The sequence below is a fragment of the Lontra canadensis genome, unplaced genomic scaffold (genome assembly GCF_010015895.1).
Source record: "Lontra canadensis isolate GAN:19392208 unplaced genomic scaffold, GSC_riverotter_1.0 scaffold50, whole genome shotgun sequence".
Lineage (NCBI taxonomy): Eukaryota > Metazoa > Chordata > Mammalia > Carnivora > Mustelidae > Lontra > Lontra canadensis.
This window is the reverse complement of record NW_022631044.1, coordinates 9,807,522-9,826,978: the sequence shown is the minus strand read 5'-3', so window position 1 is coordinate 9,826,978 and position 19,457 is coordinate 9,807,522. Positions and strand designations below refer to the sequence as shown.

The 19,457-nt window shown below is 46.9% G+C and overlaps 2 protein-coding genes across 3 annotated transcripts in view; one reads left to right on the top strand and one right to left on the bottom strand.

Annotated features, from left to right (window-relative positions):
* Window positions 1–15,316: 15,316 nt before the first annotated feature.
* LOC116877096 (translation initiation factor IF-2-like) lies at window positions 15,317–18,876 on the bottom strand. The gene is made up of 5 exons (XM_032873598.1): window positions 18,847–18,876; window positions 17,576–17,704; window positions 16,982–17,503; window positions 16,230–16,866; window positions 15,317–16,043 (listed from the first exon to the last, which is right to left on the bottom strand). The coding sequence occupies exons 1-4, from the start codon at window positions 18,874–18,876 to the stop codon at window positions 16,828–16,830; spliced, it is 720 nt and encodes a 239-aa protein (XP_032729489.1). The 3' UTR covers window positions 15,317–16,043; window positions 16,230–16,827.
* B3GNT2 (UDP-GlcNAc:betaGal beta-1,3-N-acetylglucosaminyltransferase 2) overlaps window positions 17,347–19,457 on the top strand; it is a 28,074-nt gene continuing 25,963 nt past the window's right edge. The window contains exon 1 of one of the 2 annotated variants that reach the window (XM_032873822.1): window positions 17,347–17,454. The gene's annotated coding sequence lies outside the window, so the exon portion shown is untranslated. The remainder of the gene's footprint in view (window positions 17,455–19,457) is intronic. The other variant, XM_032873824.1, reaches the window with a different exon arrangement.

Below are 19,457 nucleotides of genomic sequence, written 5' to 3'. Positions count from 1 at the left end.
GGGGGGGGGGGGAATCTCCCCTCTTTAGGAGACCCTGGCTATTGGCAGAGCCCCTGGCTGACATTCCCAGGGCCCCCACTACTAGATGGCAAACTCTTAAAGGTCAAGGATCTGAGTCTTACATTGGTTTTCCAGTAGCACATGGCATTGTTTCTTTTAAGTCAGTCACTCAGTCACTATTTACAGAGTAGACTGGGCATAATAACCCCTAAGTTGCAACTAGCTACCTCAACTACATCTGTTCTTGGGAATCTTAAAGCACAAAGCCATTTGACATTTGTTGAGAAGGACTTTGTTGATCCATAGGCAGCAAAGCCAACCTGTGCTGGGCTGATGAATAGACACACTGGCGAAGTGTGCATCCTGTTGGGGACAATGGCTCCCTTTTTCCTGAAATGCCTCCCAGCTGTGTGTGGCCAAGCCAGGGCTAGGCTCAGTTCCTTGTACTAAGAAATCTCTTAGTGTAGCCTGAGAGCAAGTGAGGGCACTGCCTTCCTGCTATGGTAACTCTCTTATTCCATTTCAGTGATATGAGCTTACTGACCTTATACAGAGAGACTGACGCCATCACCTCTTCCCAGAACAAAGCTAGCCCTTCCGATGGCGAGCATCGTACTCCATGCTGTGTATCAGAGAGTTTTCCTTCCTGATTGTTTTTGAGGGATAGGATTCCTTTGGCTGATAATTGGCAGTATGAGCTAGAGTAAGATTGCTAGTAGAAATGTTTTTGAGGGGCGCTTGGGTGGCTCAGTTGTTTAAGCATCTTTCTTAGGCTCAAGTCATGATCCCAGGGTCCTGGGATGGAGCCCCACATGGGGTTCCTTGCTCAGCGGGGAGCCAGCTTCTCTCTGTGTGCGCCTCCTCTTGCTCGTGTTCCCCCTCTCTCTCTTTGTCAAATAAATGAATAAAATATTTTTAAAAAATGTTTTTGCACTGTCCTACACTTCTTGCCTAGAGATTTTAAGGCAGAAAACAAATGTTTCCCTTGCAGGAGCAGTTGGCACTTTCCACATGGCATAGCTTCTAAACTAAATCCACCAGTCCTTGGGAGACTTGCGTATCCAGAGACTCAGCTGGATAACAACTTGAAACAGCAGGATTGACCCTTAGGACAGGGGAAGGTTTTAATTAACTTCATCTGAGAACTTTCCAAGGCCTTTTCAACTGTTTTTAGAATGTTGTGTTCTAAGCTATAGAGGTTAAAACCTCCTTTCTCTGGCATCTAAAAGTACCTTTAGAAGCAAAGTAAGAACAGCTTTTGGCCTCTGATACCACCACACATCAGCCAGGCCTGAACCTGCCACCGAAGAGGAGAAACTGTCTCTGGGGTCTTTTTAGGGCCAGAATGGCATGTTTGACCTTAGACATGAGGACCTGGAGGTCTTGGAACAGACTGCTTGATTGCCATCAATGCTCGAGTAGGCTCTGGGTCTTTTCCCCAATGCCTAGGACTTTGGGAGACAGCCGGTGAATGTAATGACCAACTGGGCAGTATTGAATATCTAGAGAGAGGAAATGGTACCATAAGGCCTGGGCTTCCTGACATCTTAGAGCAGAAATTACTTGTTGGGACTAATGGATCTAAAAAAGTCAAGGGAAAGGGCGTGAGAACTTTTTTTCCACCTGAAAGGATGTACTGTACCTTTTCTCTTTTTCCTTTCCCTTCCTTTCCTTTCCTTTCCTTTCCTTTCCTTTCCTTTCCTTTCCTTTCCTCTTTTCTTTTCCTCTTCTTTCTTTCTTTTTCTTTCTTTCTTTCAACAGAGAAAGAGAGAGAGAAAGCACAAGCAGGGGAAGGCACAGGCAGAGGGAGATGGAGAAGCAGACTCCCCGCTGAGCAGAGAGCCCAACATGGGGCTCCATCCCAGAACCATGGGATCATGGTCCTTTTGACTGGAGCCTTTTGACTGGAGCCAAAAGGCAAATGCTTAAGCAACTGAGCCACCCAGGCATCCCAGAAATAGTCACATATTTTAAGAGTGAGCACCATGTTGTATCTTCCTTAGTCTTGCTTGTAACAGGAACTCAGGTACTATTTCATTGAAGTGGTTCTCCACCAAGTCACATGACTTCACCCATTCCCCAGTGTTCATTTTCTCTCTGGTTCTGTCCTTTAACTGATCTTCCATCTCACCAAGTCAAGAAAATGCTTTCATTGTCTTTTCTATGCAAGCTGCTGCCTTGCACAGAAGTTCACTTATCAACCACCGAAGGAGAACAGGAAGGGTAGGGAAAGTAGAATTGGTTTCACCTGGCATGACCAGATTCTAAGTCAAACTGGCAAAAAGTCTGTTCTACCCTAACTCTTCCTTTCCAACTCCCCACTCTCATTTAAAAATGAACAAACAGGGGCAGCTGGATGGCTCAGTGGGTTAAAGCCTCTGCCTTCGGCTCAGGTCATGATCCCAGGTTCCTGGGATGGAGCCCCATATTGGGCTCTCTGCTCAGCAGGGAGCCTGCTTCCTCCTCTCTCTCTCTCTCTCTCTCTCTCTGCCTGCCTCTCTGCCTACTTGGGATCTCTGTCTATCAAATAAATAAATAAAATCTTTATTAAAAAAATGAACAAATATTTAAGAAAATTAATGTTTTCTGATTATAAAAAAATAAATCCCATTTGGAAAAGAGAATAAGACACTCTTCTCCACCCTAATACATTTAAAAAATTAATTTCCATGGTGAATTTCTGAAGCCATGCTTGGTTCTTCCTTTCCAGGGGTTTCCAGCCGAGGCAAGTGAGTAAACCCCTCTATCTCTGGTCCTTGATTCCGTAATTCCATCGTGGTGCCTGTTGCCCATTGAAAGTGCTTCAGGCCCAGGTCTGTGATTACATGCAGATGCTCACAGCTGCCCAGATGTTTACTTTAACCAGATTTTACTGATGAAAGTATAGAAGGGCAGGAAATGGGGAGAGGGGCCCAGGACTGAATTCTCTCTCTCTCTCTTTTTTAAAGATTTCTTATTTATTTTACAGAGAGAGAGAGAGAGATACAGGCAGAGGGAGAGGGAGAAGCAGACTCCCCACTAAGCAGAGATCTGCATGCAGGGCTCGATCCCAGAACCTTGGAGTCATGATCTGAGCTGAAGGCAGATGCTTAATGGACTGAGCCACCCAGACATCCCAATGCTGCATCTTTTCAAGAATGGACATCTCAGGAGCACCTGGGTGGCTCAGTGGGTTAAAACCTCTGCCTTTGGCTCAGGTCATGTTCCCAGGGTCCTGGGATCAAGCCCCACATTGGGCTCTCTGCTTAGCAGGGAGGCTGCTTCCTCCTCTCTCTCTCTCTCTGCCTGCCTCTCTGCCTACTTGTGATCTCTCTGTCTCTCTGTGTCAAACAAATAAATACAATCTTAAAAAAAAAAAAAAGAAGAAGAAGAAGAAGAATGGACATCTCATTCTTCCATTCAGGGAAGGTTGATTAAGTCCTTTCTGCCCAGGCACTGTGCTGGGTATTAGATGATAGAGTAGGCAACAGTCACACTTTTTTTTTTTTTTAAAGATTTTATTTGTCAGAGTGTGTGTGTGAGAGAGAGAGAGAGAGAGACAAAGAGACAGAGTGCAAGCAAGGGGAGCTGCAGGCAGAGGGGAAGCACACTCCTCTCTGAGCAGGGAGCCCAATGCGGGACTTGATCCCAGGACTCTTAGATCAGGACCTAAGCCCAAGGCACATGCTTAACTGATTGAGCCACCCAGGCACCCCTGGTACTGAGGTTCTATGTTTAATATCAAATAACACTGGACTAGACCCAAAGCCCTAAGTTTGACTCCAGGTTTGACTCCAGTAACTAGCTGGTCCCTTAAAAAAGTATCTCAGACTCTGTTTATTATATCATTTGTGAAATAATTGTTGATTTGGTTATCTCTAAGTTTCTAAACATTGCCCTGACCCATAGTTTAAGAATAATTCTTTATTTGGTTAACCTATTTTCTCTCTCCACCATGGTTCCTACTCTTTCCACCTTAAAGACTTACCCACTTTACTGTTTCTTGTTACCCAGCCCTACTGTTCTTCCCTGCAGAAAGGAGCAAAATGTTCTCTTTTCCAGTTGTTCCTGTGTGAGAAAACTCACCATCTCACTCCTTTGTCATTTTTCCTGCTCTTTCTCTGTGCTCCTTCTGTTGTCTTCCCAGGCTTTTATCTACAATAAGGCCCCACAAAAGCAGGTTTGCCTCTCTGATCTAGGGCTTTTACTGACATAATCAATTAATTAACACGCCTTTATTGGGCAACAACAATGAACAAAGCACAGCTCAATGCTGTTAAAAAGAGAGTATGGGTTTAAGACATGTTCTCAGACTTGCAGAAGACAAGATCTCTGAGGCTTAGCAACCTTCTGGTCTACCACTGACCCCCGAAGCTGGTGCTGATAACCGCCCTGCCAGGCCCAAACCTTCTCTTCTCTGGACTGCGGCATCGCTGCTTCTCGTCTTTCTCCTTCCTGTCTCACTTCCTCTTGACTTCCTTCTGCTAGATCCTCCCTTTGGCCCTTTCATTATATCTGGTTCCCAGGTGCTCTGTCCTAGGCCCTCTTCTCTTCTCAGTCTCTTCATTCCCTGACCATCTCTGCCATTCCCATGACTTCAGTTACCATCTATATGCTGATAATTCCCCCAAAATATGTATTATCATTCATATTAATGTGTCTGCAGCAGCACCTATGATCAAACACATTAACATATGGGGAGTGAAACATAGAATAAATAAAAACTATACCTTCTCAAAAATTCTAGTCAGATTTTGCCATCAAGTTAGTTTTAGTGCCTCCCATTTTCCAGAGCTATATGGATTTTGGGTTTGCACAGGATTATGGATCTGTATGAGAAGGGATGGCATTTTTATCACTCCAGAGAGGGAAAAAGGATAAAGAGCTGTTTTGTATTTCCCCTTCTACAGAACAATGAGTATCTACAAGAGGTTTCTTCTGCTAGAATGAGGAGTAACTACAAACTTGCTTTTTCTTGTTAAAATAATAATAATAAAATAATAAAGTTCTGTCGCATCTTGGCTCCCCACTACACTAGTGGCATCACTGTACCGGGAATTTCTCACTTAGCTGGAATGCTTAGGGTTTCTGTAACACATAGTCTCTGTACTTCCTGAATTCATATACAACACTCACACTTACAGCTTTAATCCTTCGGTATTTAATTAGGTATATAACAATGAACAAAGTAAATTTCCCAGCTCCTTTCAGTGGTGACTATTTTCATACCCTAGCATAACATTTCCTACGAGTTGGCCCAACAGCCAGATTAGTAATGGAGTTAGAGAATGTTCAAGAAGCTAGGGGTGAGGGATGGTGGGACAGAGCAGCACTGGGAGGCTGAATAATACGTTACTTTAGTATTTTCAAGGAAAGAGAGAGAAAAATTCATGCAAATATCTCTAACCCCCCTCTTTTTGTTTTGCAAAGCCTGTTTTTGTCCAAGTCTCATTTTTGGATTAGGCCCTTGTTGACTATGTCTGTTGAAGTCCTAGATAAAGGCTTATTTGTTTGACCTGTCGTATCCAGAATTGCTCTAACTGCTCGTTTTGATTTTCTTATTGTGTAGACTGCGCTAAGAAGCTTGGCAGGAAGCACACTATGGAAATGTGGAACTGAACAGCTTAATGTGTGTAATTTGGGAAGTTCAGCAGATGCCAGGGCTTAGCAGGCTCTCGGCTTGTTCAAGACTAATCCTGTGGATTTTCATTCTTATGGGCATCCTGCCCCGTAAGTCTGAGGGTCTAGGTCCCACCCAAAATCAGTCCACACAGCTACTTCCCAGCTGTCCCACTCTTAAAAGCTAGGTTGGGAGCTGACAAAGGCTCTCCTATCACCCCTCCTAAGGAAGTGGAAGGGTAGTGAGATCATTGGGTTCCAGGGATGGTCCTGGTAAAGGCTGATTACAGCATTTTCTCTGGACATGAGTATGGACTCCTACCTGAGACTTTCTAGGAGACATGTGGGACTACAAATGCACATCCATCCGACCTATAGTGGGTGACATGTTGTGACCCCCAGGTCCCTCTCCAAGACTGAAGCACTTGTTTCCCCATCTACTGGAAGGGTTCATAGTAGCCACCGTCAGCTGAGTCCTTTTCTGAGACTTCTCTGCTGAAAAGAGTCACCTTGCCCACGGTCATGTTCCCTTTCCCAAGGGCAGCTCACATCTAATATCTGGTTGATGCAGGAGTGAAAAGGCCCAGGTTTGTCACCCCAATTTCGGACAACTCTGAGACATCCCAGCACCAGAGCTCCCTGAAAGATCACGTAGCTTCTTTTTTTTTTTTGTTTTCTTTTCCCTTTCCCTTTACTTTCCTTCCCTTTTCCTTTCCTTTCTTTTTTCTTTTCTCCTTTCCTTTTTCGCTTTCTTTTTCTTTTTAAAAGTACATGCCATGCCCAACATGGGGCCCAAACTTATGACCCCTAGATCTATAGTCATATGCTCCACTGACTGAGCCAGCTAGGCACCCCTTTCTGAAATGTTTGATTGTCAAGATTCTTCCAGAAAGTTTCCTGGTGACCCAAACTTTTTTTTTTTTACTTCTAATGCTCATTAATTTGATTTTGGCCAATCAATTAAACTCTGCTTCCTTTTTCTACAGCTTCACGGGCACAAAGTTTTTAGAGTTAATGAAATCCAAAAATGTCTCCATGCAGCTGCAGGGTGGAGGGAAGGTGACTCCTAAAGGGTGCTGCCTCAGGAAAACCGTGCCCTGGAATGGCTTTAGATGAGAAGCGAAGGAAATGTGATGAAAAGCATTTTAATTTGCAGAGGAACAAGGGTTTAAACCTAATGTTTGGTTCAGAAGAGGATACTAATTTTTAGAAAAATGTATTCTCTCCTTTCTGTAGTTGATTTTGAAATGTCAGTTTGTAGCTGTCCCAGTTTGGTGCTGAGGAAACTGCCCAGCATGGTTGTGGGTGGGAGCCTACTTGTCTCTATTTCCCTCCACCTACATGCTGTTTCTTTCTTTCTTCCTTCCTTCCTTCATTCCCTCCCTCCCTCCCTCCTTCCTTCCTTCCTTTCTTTCCTTCCTTCCTTTCTCTTCTTCTTTCTGTCTTTCTTTTGCTAGTTGAGGTTTAATTTATTAATAGTAAAATGCACAAATTCAAAATGTACGTGTGGGGGTACCTGGGTGGCTCAGTTGGTTAAGTGTCTACCTTCAGCTCAGGTCATGATGCCAAGGTTCTGGGATCAAGTCCCACATTAGGCTCCCTGCTCAGCGGGAAGACTGCTTCTCCCTTTGACCTTCCCCCTCTTGTGCTCTCTCTCTCTCTCTCAAACTCTCTCCCCCTCTCTCAAATAAATGAATAAAATCTTAAAAAAAAAAAGTGTACAGTGTGGTAAATTTTGACAATGGTGTGTTCCCATTTAGCCATCATTCCAATCAACAGATAGAATATTTCTCTTATCTCAGAAAGTTCCCTTACACCTCTTTTAATTTAATTCCCTTCTTGTCCCTGGGGCAACTGGTGTTCTGATTTCTATCACCATAGGTTAGTTTTTACCTGTTCTTGTACTTCATGTCTATTCTTTTATGTATGGCTTCTTTCACTCAACATGTTTTGAGATTTATCCACCTTGTTACATGTATCCTGCTTCCCTTTTAAGACAACCCACGGGCATGCTAGTTTTTTGCCTTAAGCATCTTTGCTGCAAGCATTTCCTCCATATGAGTTATTGGTTGTAAGACAATTTGACATAAAAGGTAAAATGGCAAAAAATAAAAGAAGGACATCCATTAAAAAGAACACAATGAAACTTGGAAAATGAATAGATTTAAAAGACTTCATTGCAAAATACGAAATACTTGAATACATTCAAAATGTATAATGTTGATTCATGGCAATACTACACCAATAACTGATTTTATTTTGTAGATTGTACCTAAGTAGTTGTCTTCAAAGTCATTCAGAGAATTATTTTTATTGTTATTATTATTATTACTATTTTGCTCGTTGATTTGTTTCCCATTTCTTGGCATCACAATTTTTCTTTTTTTGCTAAGATTTCTTCCTTCATTAAGAGAGGCATCAGATTCCAAGTACTGTGCATGTACAAATGCACATCTGTAACTGGGCTTCCTATGATGTTGTGAAAGCCTTCCATACTGCTGTTTGTTCTTGGTATACTGTCACTTGTCCACTATTAGAGGTCCCAGAGTTCTAGGGAAATGTGGGTTCAAAACTATATGCCACCATATAGACCATATAGACCATTATGCCATTATGAGAGCTAAGATCTACATCATATAAAAATGGGAGGGGCGCCTGGGTGGCTCAGTGGTTTAAAGCCTCTGCCTTCCGCTCGGGTCATGATCCCAGGGTCCTGGGATGGAGCCCCATTTGGGCTCTCTGCTTCACGGGGAGTCTGCTTCCTCCTCTCTCTCTGCCTTCCTCTCTGCCTACTTGTAATCTCTGTCTGTCAAATAAATAAATAAAATATTAAAAAAAAAAAGGGAGGATTGCCTCGAGAAATGAAACCAAACTGTCAAACAAACCAGACTGTCAACCAATTACATTTTTATCTTTTTTTAAAAGATTTTAAAAGAGATTTTATTGATTTATTTTAGAGAAAGAGAGAGAGAGAGGAGGGGACAGAGAGGAAGGGAGTGGGATAAGCAGACTCCACACTGAGCACCGAGCCCTACACTGGGCTTCATCCCACGACCCTGAGATCATGACCTGAGCTGAAACCAAGAGTTGGCCACTTAATCAACTGAATCACCCACGTGCCCCTAAGATTTTATTTTTTTAAGTAATCTATACACCCAGCATGGGGTTCCAACTTACAACCCTGAGATCAGGAGTCATATGCTCTACCAACTAATCCAGCCAGGCACCTCTACTTTTTAATCTTTAATGGCAAAATTGCCTTATTGTTACTTAGTTATTTGACAGAAATGCTCACAACAAAGATGTCTACAGCAAAGACACTGACAGTGAAAGTAACTGGAACCATCTGTGGGGTCCACTGCTCTCTGATTTCTCTGTCATACTTAAGGAAAAGGCCCTGCCTCTCCTGGCGATGGTTTTGCTGACACATCTTGCCAAGTGAGTTTCAACAGTCACTGGGTCCTAAAAGACCAAGCAGGTGGCTCCTCCCAGGTATAGGCCATTGATTTTCCAGTTCTCAGTTGTGATGCTGATTAATGATATCCAAACACTTTGGAATAAAGTTGGAGCAGCAATTCCTCTTGTGGGCTCCCAGGACAAATGTTGATAATCCCTAAGATTTATGCCAAGATACCACCTGTACTTCATCCTGATGAGGCCTTGGTCCCACTGTCAAGGCCAAGAGTGAAACAAACTTAGTAAGCACCAATTATCTATAGTTACTTGGTCATAAATAACCTTATTTTCCCTTCTTGGGAACCCTTCGAGATAGATTTGCTGTATCCATGAGGACACAGAGTGGGATTTGAACTTGGGTTTGCCGATTTCCATATCATGATTTTTCGCCACCAGCTGCCAAGACTTAGCTAAGCTCCTGTATCCATCTGAGGTGGCACCTGGCTATCTGAAGGTGACAGACCTCACCGTTATACCCATATCTGGATGGCTGAACAACTGGGAAGGACTTGAAGATTTGCATACTTTCTTTCTCAGTAAGAGCCAACTGCAGTTGGCAGACGAATCTTCATTTTTCAGAAATGTTCTCTGTTCTCCGTAGCCAAGCAGCTGTGACCTTTGGTAAAGGTCAGCAGATCTTTGTTATGCCCCTTGCAAATCACTGTTTTGTAACAGTTGTGTTTACAACTGAGCCGGTTTCCAGACCTGGGGTAGCTAGCGGGATGATGCCAGCAATGAGGCATTAGGCTCTCTAATAGGCTTATGCCTTGATAATCATTTTAATGGCACTGTCTCGTTCTTGATGCTGCAATTATGGGCCTCTCCTCTTGAATATAATTTTGCAGTTTGATAATAATTACAAGTATGATTTTGCATTTCTCTTTAATGAGAGTTCCATTCCCCAAACAATATTATGACCCTAACAGAGATGGCTATTTGTGCCCCTTCAAGTTACTGACCTTATATGACGTCATGCACAAGCTGGTCTTTACTCACCTGGGAATTCTAGGTTCTTCTAGCATCAGGATTCTGTGGGAGATGGAGCAAATCCCCAGGGAATCATAACATTGATTTCTGATATCTGCATCTGATAATGAGGTTTTATGTCTTTCTGCTGTTGCAAAGTCAAAGTAATCTTGGGATAAAGGGTCTGCTTCAGGCTGGTGATTTTTAACCTGTGACTTAACTGACCAACATTCAAGAGATTATCTGTAGTATCAGGTGTTTGGCCTCCCAAAACCTACTTTTCAGACCTCATTTTTCTCATTTGTCAGTTCCAAGGGATTTGGACTGGAGCTCCAAGAATTCCAGTGCCAAGATTCCATACTTTCCATTAGTAATTAATATTTTAGCTATTGACAGAGGGGGTTGTTGTTTATGGCCCCAACTGGGACTAACAGATTCACAAAACACTGCTGTCCTTCTGGAGCAACCCAAGTCCATATCATATACAACATTTAGGGATTTCTGCTGTGGCTGCTGCCTGTGTCTGCTTGCCCCTGAAGCATGATGGGATCTTTTCCAGATCTGTGCGAAAGGGAGGAGAGAATTACAGAGCTTGGGCACCAACCAGGCTAGTTACTAAGGAAGAGGGCCTTCATTCTGAACCTGTCCAGAGGGCTGCAGGAGTTGACTCCTGTGGCTCTGATACAGCCCCAGAGGCTGAAGGCATCTCCGGCCTTGCAGTTCTCGGGCTCTAGGGTGGCAGCTCTGTGGGGTGGTATCCGAATGGTGGGTTTATGGGTACTCCTGGGCCATGAAGCAGAGGCAGTAAAGAGGAATGGAGGCAGGTGTGGGGCCGGTGCTGGGCTTTGATTTGGTGGTCATGTAGGTCCCCCAGGCTGGCTGGGTACAGTGAGGCAAACAGCAGCATTTCTCTTCCAAAGCCTGTGGTCTGGCCAGGCAAAAATGCTAGATGTGTGCTGGCACCAAGGATGGTCCAGGAAATTTGCTAAAGATCAACCTCTGTTTCTTCCCCAGGCAAACAGGGGACAAGGGAGACCTAAACATGAGAGGCCCAGGGCAAAGAACACACATGTTGCTGTGTTGCCCAGGCTGCCCAGCCATCAGGGGTGGGGTGGGGGGGGCCCACAAAGGACTGTAATTTAGAAGGTGCATGGCTATCGGGGTGACAACAGGCTGGGCAGCAGGGGTACCAAAAGAGCATCTGTGACCTAGAAGCTTTTTGCGGACCCATGTCAGACTGCCAGACTGACAATCTTTGCAGCCACAAAGGAATGGGCACTTGCCAGTATTCTTCACAGCTTCAGTGAGTAGCCTGGGTGCCTTTCACCCCACCTTCTCCAGGAAGCCTCCCAGACTTTCCCAAGTCTGGCTAATTGTTCTCTTTTCTGATCTCAGAGCTCTTACTGTCTGCACCTTACAATTTAGCACTTAATCAGACACAGCTGTGCATTCCTCTCTAATTGTTTTGGGTGTGTTTGTCCTGTCTCTGGGCAAGATTACAGCTTCCTCCAGAGCAGAGACTCACAGTCTTTTTGAGAGGGCTCCTGGGAGAGATATGGATGTAGGTGAGGGCGTTCTGGACAAGGGAAATCACTCACATCCCTACAGTGATTTACAGTTTAGAAAGTGCTTTTTTTTAAAATTATTTTTTAAACTAATCTCTACACCCAACATAGGCTCAAGCTCATGACCCCAAGATAGAGAGTCACATGCTCCACCAACAGAGCTGCCAGGTGCCCCTAGAAAGTGCTTTTACTTAAGTTTTTGTCTCCACTCTTTATAATTGTCCTGAGAAGTGTGTGTGTTTTAGCGTCTACAGACGATGAAACTGAGACAGGAGAGGTCAACAACCTGCCTGAGGAAGAGGCAAGGTGAGTAGCAGAGGTGAGATAAGCCTGGGATTCCTGACTTGTGGCCAGAGTCCCATAAGAGCTCATGTGTTGACAGAAAAATCTCTAGTGGAGAAGAGGAGGAAGGAGAAGGGAGGCCTCACATGCCCTTCCCTGATGGAAATCTTGGGGCAAAACAAGTGAGGGGGATGTTGCCCTGGCTTATAGAGCTATGGGGTCAGGCTTCACAGAGACCACTCATTTCTCTTTCTATTATCATTCTCTCATGGATCCTCTAGCCACCATCTGGCACAATCCTTTGCTTTTCCTGGCATCTGACCTCCCACCTCTACTCACTCCCACCCTCCAAATCTTTTTATGTAATCCTCTGGGACTGTAGACTTCAACAAGCAAACCGAATTGAAGGTTGCTCCATCCACCCTTCCATATATCTTTAAGCTCTACTCAGAATGAAATCCCACCTTCTTTGCTTTCCCTGAAGCTCTAGGAGATGAAGGTGCTCACTATTTCATCTGTGTGTCCCCCAGGGCCCAGAGGTGGGGTTAGTCCTCTTTCTCTGATTATTTCTCCTCCACCTCTTATAAACACTCTTATTCCTCCACTCTTTTTTTTTTTTTTTAAAGATTTTATTTATTTATTTGACAGAGAGAGATCACAAGTAGACAGAGAGGCAGGCAGGCAGAGAGAGAGAAGCAGGCTCCCCGCTGAGCAGAGAGCCCGATGCGGGACTCGATCCCAGGACCCTGAGATCATGACCTGAGCCGAAGGCAGCGGCTTAACCCACTGAGCCACCCAGGCGCCCTTATTCCTCCACTCTTGAGGAGACTGCTGCTAGCCATATTTCCTCTTCCTTTCTGGTGGTTCCCATCTTCCGACCTCCTGGTTCCTCCTCCTTCTTCACTTTCTTATGACTTTAGCTCCCAGATCCATAACCTTCACACTATGACCCTGACTTTAATTCCTACCCAGATCTTCCTGGGTGGCTTCACTGCCCACATGGATGACCTATCTGATACCCTGCCTCTCAGTCCCTTGGTGGCCTCATATTCTCTAGTGACTTTCTCCTCTACTCTCCCCTATCATATCCTAGCTTCACCATGATCTAAAGCTCTCCACCTCCTGAGCCACTAACTTAAGCATCCAGACTGCTGACCCAAGTCAGCAACCTCCTCTTCTTCCAACACGACTAAACATTGACTCCTTTGACACCTCCAGCCCATTAATTTCTGTCCTTTCTCTCTTATCATTCATTATGTCAACCTCACTTTTGCCAAGGTTCTCAATTCCTTGGCAAAAGGAATTTGCTCCTCTTCCCACCTGAGCCTGCACCAGAGCAGACACCTGAGCCCTGCTGGAAGAAATCACACAGGAGAGTCAAAGGGTACCTTATAAGTTCACACCACCAACCTCAAGTGGGTTGCATGCTGCCTTGCCATGCTGCCTTATCATCTTGCCACCTCCCAACCTGCCCACTTTCCGCAATGACTCTGTCACACCTTCTCCACTCTCTTCAAATCTGTCAGCTCTCCCTGCCCCAACCCCAGCCTCCTGTGTGTCACAGAGCAAGAAAAAGTTATCCTGTGGAAGGATTCTATGTCCCACACCAAACCTGCCTACTTCAGTCCTCCTCTAACTTCCTCCCTCCCGTTATAATAGAGGAGGTAGCCTCCTGCATGAGGTTAGCCTTTCCACCCATACTCTGGTTCTGTCCTCTCCCATGGTCACAGGAAACTTTATTGTCTATTGTTCTCTCACTGCTATACCTTCATCTTCCTCTTCTCTATAGGATCCTCCATATGGGCATTTAAATACACTCAAGTTATTCTATCATAAACCCACTGCTGACATAACATTTCCTCTCCAGCTGTTTTTCTCTCTGACCCTTCAAACTTTTCTGTCTGCATGAAGTACCTTTCTTCATTTCTTCACCTCTCACTCACTCCTCAATCCACTACAGTCTATCTCTTTGCCCTTCACTGTACGAGTCACTGCTCCGTGAAACTCCCCAGTGACACCAAGGTCAGTCAATCTAGTGGCTGTTTAGTCCTCATTTCCCTTGGGTCTCTCAGCCATTTTGAGTGTTGTTGACTACTGCCTCCTTATTATATGTTCTTTCCCTGGGAAATCCCTACCTCCCCAAGCTCCTAATTTTCTTCCTACCTCTCTGGCAACTGCTCCACTTCATCTGCCAGTAATTTGCCTCTGTCCAGCCTTTAGATAAGTCCTAGGCCCTCTTCCGGTCAAGCTCTATACTCTCCTGGGAGACCACCTTATTCTCCTGGCTTTATTACCACTGCTATTTACTACCTCTGTTTCAGCCTCCCCTCAGAGAACAGGACCCTACAACCAACAACCTACTCAACATCTTCACTTGGACACCTCACAGGCACCTCAGACCCACCTTGACCAAATGTGAACCTTGGGAAGGTTTTCTCAGTTCTCTTCCCTGAGAGTCCCCCAACTGAGAAAATGGCACCACTGTCCCTCTGGTTGAAGAAACAGAGAACTGGGAGTTTTCCTTGATTCCTCCCTAATTAAGCAATCACCAAATCCTGCTGGTATTCTTCTCTCCATTTGCTTTACCACTTAGATAAACAGCCCTTTCATTTACATTTTAGCAACTGCCTCCTAATTATCCCTCAATCCCCCTTTTCCCTCTACCCTTTTCCTTCTTCACATCTGGTCAGAGTGATCTTATAGAAAATGGTATTCAAGGCCCTGCAAAATGCAGCCCCTGCTTACCTCTCCAACTTCTCCCTCAACCACATCCCCCTTGCAGTATAAACCAGCCAGGAACTCTGTTCCACTCATCTCTTTGCCTGAGTAAGTCCTCCTCACCCTTCAGAGCTCAACTCAAATGTCACCTCCTCCTGGACTCCCCCAAATGGTCCCACCACCGTGAACTTCTGCAATTGCCAGTTATATAATTGACAGTGCATTGAATTGTGAAGCTGTCTCTCTCCAGCTAAACTGTGAGCTCCAAGAGGGAAGAGTTTGTCTGTCATGGTCACCACTCCAGTGTCAACATGTATTTGTTAAATAAATAAGTAATACATCTTTACCTACTGATGACAGACCCAGGCCCCAACCCAAGAGTAAAGACTACAGCCAAGTGGGTGTGGAACTTAGTGTTGAGTAATTCCCCCAAAGGAACAGTGTTAACTGTTACAGATACACTCCCAGCTGCATTAATTAATGGCAGGATGGAGAGAATGCCCTTATTTTTAAATTTTGGGGCCTGGGCAGATACAAAGGACACAAGCTTAACTTCCTTGTTGGATCCCAACTTACACTGTAGCAGTTCCTTTACTAAAAACTCCTTGGCAGGCAGCTGAAGGTATGTCTGTGGCTACCGGGTACCCATTTAAAGGGAAGACACACGGGCATAGAAACAGTATGTCAATCTGACAGCACAGAAAAATCTTCAGATGTCAGTCTTGCCCCACCACAACATTTAATCAGAACAGCAGCCTAGAGATATCTTTATTTAAACCAAGGAACATGGACTCAGGAATAATTACTTTGATGTAGAATGAAAGCAGAGGCTTCGTTTGTTTATTAATTTATACTTTCTCCAGAGTTCTTGAAGAATTTTTAATTTCTATATTTCTTAAAAAATGTTTTATTACCTTTCTAAATTGTGACAGTTAATATAACTGGAAAAATACAAAATGCAGAGTCAGTATAAGGGTGTAAAATTCATCTCCCTCCTTCCCACACTCCAATCCCACACTTGGGATACCCGTGGTTAGCAGTCAGTGTGCATCCTTTTTGTTTTTCTATGAATATACAAAATCCAACTTGTTTCTTGAACTTTCATGTTTCAGTCTTAGGAGAATCATGGGATCAACATAAAAGCAAAAAGGTCTGAAGGCTGAAAATAAAAATTTTCCCAGGTCTGACTCCGAATTCCTGTTTTTAAAAGCATGTACCCACGTGGCTCAGTGCATCCAGCTGCAAAATATTCTTTTGCTCGGAGCTCGGATCAGAGTAAGGGCCCACAGTCGAAAAGGCTGAACTCCTAGGTGCCCGAAATCCCTACATTTACATTTCTTTCCCCTTCGGCTAATTCCTCCTCAGAAAGCCTTCTGAAAAATGCACATATTTGAAGGTGGAGTGTCCTTAATTGCCGGGTCTGGTCGGTCTGGTCACGTAAAGGGGATCTCTTTCTTCCTGAAGAGATAAGGACCAACAGACGGAGGTGTTTTGTGATGGGCCTCGGGCCAAACTTGCCTCCCCACGGGGCACGCGCGTGACAAGCTGGCTGCGCCCAGCCTTTCAGACCTGCGCAACCTCTCCATCCGGTTGCGCTAGGCTTACCTGGGGCCCCCAAACTTGGGTCCAGAATCAGGGACTCACCTTAAAATGCAGTGCTCTGGCGAGCCAGCAGGGGCGCTGGGCTAAGGGTGCGTCTGTGGTTCCAGGTGTTTCGGCCGGCGGGCGTCGTAGATGACAAGTCCTCACCCGGTAGTGGGGAGCCGAAGGTGTGTGTCAGAGTTCAGCTCCTAGGTGTCTGCCCTGCCCCTCTGGGCGGCGGCGCGGGTTGAAGGCGCAGCGTCTGGACACCTTGCATTTCTGGCTTCCAAGACGCGCGTGGAACCTCGAGGAAATTCTAAGACACCACAAGGAGCAGAACTAAAACTTCCCCCTCACCAGTTCCTGGGCAGCTTCACAAATTCGAAGATCGGGTGGCAGTGCCAAGTAGGGCACCAGTGTAGGCCTTGAGCTCTAGGGCGTTATTTGGGGGGATCTAAGAGATGATGGCAAGTATTGGGTGGGCAGAGAGCAATGGTCAAGTCCCACTCTGGCCCTGGTTCCCCCTTCCCCAGTGGAACTCCGGGTTTTGCAGGGGTGCACGCACCCGAGCACTAGAACGCCGGCTGTGGTCCAGTCTAGGCCCAGTTACAAACTGGTTCTGGCTGGAAAAGGTCACTGGAGTCCTACCCAGGCTATAGGCTTAGTCCCCCAACATTAGGCGCACCGCAAGAGGGGCGACCTGCAATTGGAGAGATTTCAGTTAGACCGGGGTTGGAATAGGGTCGAACTGTCCTGTTCTTCCGAGGAGGTCTACTTCCTGGGGGCCCCTTCCCCCAATTTAACCCTTTACTTTCCACGTGTGGACCTGGAGGCCCCGGAGGGTCTCTGGAAGCTAGGAGGAGCACCAGCCTGGGCAAATCTCGGGCGCCAACTGGCAGACAGGCTGGAGCTCGGCCTTCCCCAAACTTGGGGCGCCAGGCTGCGGGCCCGGCTGGGCGGTGACGTGAGGGGTGGTGCCGGGCCTGATTGGCGCGCCGGGCGGGGGTGAAGGCGGGGCCGGACCCGGGAGCCCAGAGGCGGCGGCGGCGGCGCCGGGAGCTGGAGCCTGGAGTGAGAGTCGCAGTGGTGGTGGCGGCAACAAGTGCTGGAGACAAGCGGTGCCGGTGACTCCCCCGCCGCCGACACCCCCGGGCCTCCCGTCGCGGAGCAACGTATGGAGCGGGACCGGCGGCGGTCGCCGGGCTGAGCCGCGCCGAGCGGCCGGGACGTGGATGCGGCCGGGATCTCCCGCCCCCGCCCCGCTGAGCAGGAGCTGCTCCCGGACAAGGTAGGGCCGGGGCGGGTGTGCGCTCGCGCCCCCTCCCGCCCCTCTTCCCCTACCCCAGCGTCTCCTACAGCCCGAGCCACCTCCTTTCCATCTCTGCTTCGCGCTTCCCCCTGCTCCGCACTGACTCCTCTCCCTCGCAGTCCTGTTCCTCGCCGGTTCCGGCTTCGTACCGGCGCGCCACAGGAGGAAACCGTGCCCGGGTGGCTCCCGCCGCATTTAGGCGTCCCCCCTTCCCTCCGGCTTCCTTACCCTGGAGGAAGAGGATAGCGAAACCAGGAGCAGCATGTCTTTTTAGTCTCTTGTCCTGTTTCACCCCCACCCCCACGGGGCCCTGGGACATCCCTCCTCCTCGCTGCACCCCAACTTCCGGGGGAGCCCGTGCCGGGATGATGTAGGCTTTGGGAAGGGGCGTCTGGGGCCGGCGTCCTCACCTGGCTTCCACGGGCGTTTTGGGGAGGGGGCCGTGTGTGATTTCTCACTCGCACCCCGTCACCCCACCCTGGCACTGCGCTGGTCTCGGTTGCCGCATGGGGAGATCAGGTGTTTTGTGAGCCAAAGAGCCGCCCGCCGCCGCTCCCCACCCCCCCATCTGCCTACCGCTGCCACCTCCGGGTCCCCGAAGGCTGGTTTCTGTGAAACTTAGGGAGAACCTTTCTCGTTGACCTCTAAAAAATTGTTTCACGCCGCTGGCGTTGAATGATTAACTAGGCTGCTTGTCTGAGACCTGGGGAGGGGGATGGGTGGGTGCTGCCCGGAGCCTGTGAGGCAGGCCTTGGCCAAACACCTCGCTGGAAGGGGGGGCGTGGGGGCGCTCGGTGGGACCCCGCGGGCGGAGATCCTGGAGGCTGCCCCGGAACGGTAGGCGGACCCTCCTGGAGGTAGTAAAATCAAGTCACCTTAATATCCAGGCCACGATATTTTTCATTTAGGACCGGGGAGCCCCAGAACCCATTATCTCCCTACGAGTGTCAGGGCATGAAAGCTTATCTCTGAGATTAATACATTGTAAGCCCGGGTGGCGAGGAGGCTCCCTCTCCTGCTTAAAACTCAGGGATGGGGTGTTTGTCTTTGCTCCCCTATCACTCATGCCTCGTGAACCTTCCCAATTTCGTAGAAAGATAGTTTAGAACAATTATACCATATTCTTCTGCCCCTCCCTTGTTGGAGCCTTGCTGTAGATCGTAGATTGCCAAACCAGTTGGTGAATATGGGCGTCTACTTGTTAAAACAAATTCTTCCGGTGTATTTTGCTTCGGGAGGTGGTCAACAGGGTCAGGATCGGGAGCAGGAAGGCGGGGTGCGGGGGGTGGGGGGAGATCGAGCCTAACCCAGTCTGAGGGCTCCCGAGCCCAGCTGTCTCCTGGTTGCGCCCATGCGGATCTGACAGCTTACCCTGGTGGGAGGACAGGCTTGGGCGATCATTTCTTCCCACTGCCCTAGTTTTCACTTCTCTTTCTTTTGAATAGAGGTTATTAAGCCTGGTGGAATTTGGGAGAGTGTTACACACACAGTCCCTGGTCTCTTAGATTAGATTTTAAGACCAGGGAAGTACAGAACACTATAGAATTCTCTACAGGGGTAAACCTATCCCCCTGCCCAGCTTTGTGAATGTCTGTATCTTTGGCTCTAACGTTTGAAATAACTTGTTCAGTTTGAAATACTGCTTTCCCCTTGGCCATCTCCCAACAGCAGGGTCTCACTGCTCTTAATTTCATGTGTGTTGATGAAAGGCCTGATTCTGCATAAAAGTTCCAAGTTCCCACCCTCACTGTTCACTGGTCTTGAATCTGCCACATATGATTCTGTGACCTCGGGCAGGTTGATCATCCCAGCCGTATTTTCCATAACGGGTTTTGGAAGCGCCTGCTCTGCAGGATTGTTTTTGAGGACAAATAGGATAATGTTTGTGAAACTCCTGGCTCTGCATCATGGGAATTAAGAAGCACTTAATGAGTGGTGGTCATTGTGTAATCAGTATGGAAGTTCCTCTAGGCATCAACTTC

Excerpts from the sequence above, each read along its gene's own strand:
- LOC116877096 (XM_032873598.1), bottom strand. The coding sequence starts at position 18,876 with ATGATCGCCCAAGCCTGTCCTCCCACCAGG. Across the intron at positions 17,504-17,575 it reads ACTGCGAGGGAGAGGAGTCA|GGGAAGAGGGGCGGGAGGGG; the intron begins GTGCGGAGCAGG and ends ACGCTGGGGTAG. Across the intron at positions 16,867-16,981 it reads GGCCTCCAGGTCCACACGTG|GTCGCCCCTCTTGCGGTGCG; the intron begins GAAAGTAAAGGG and ends CTCCAATTGCAG.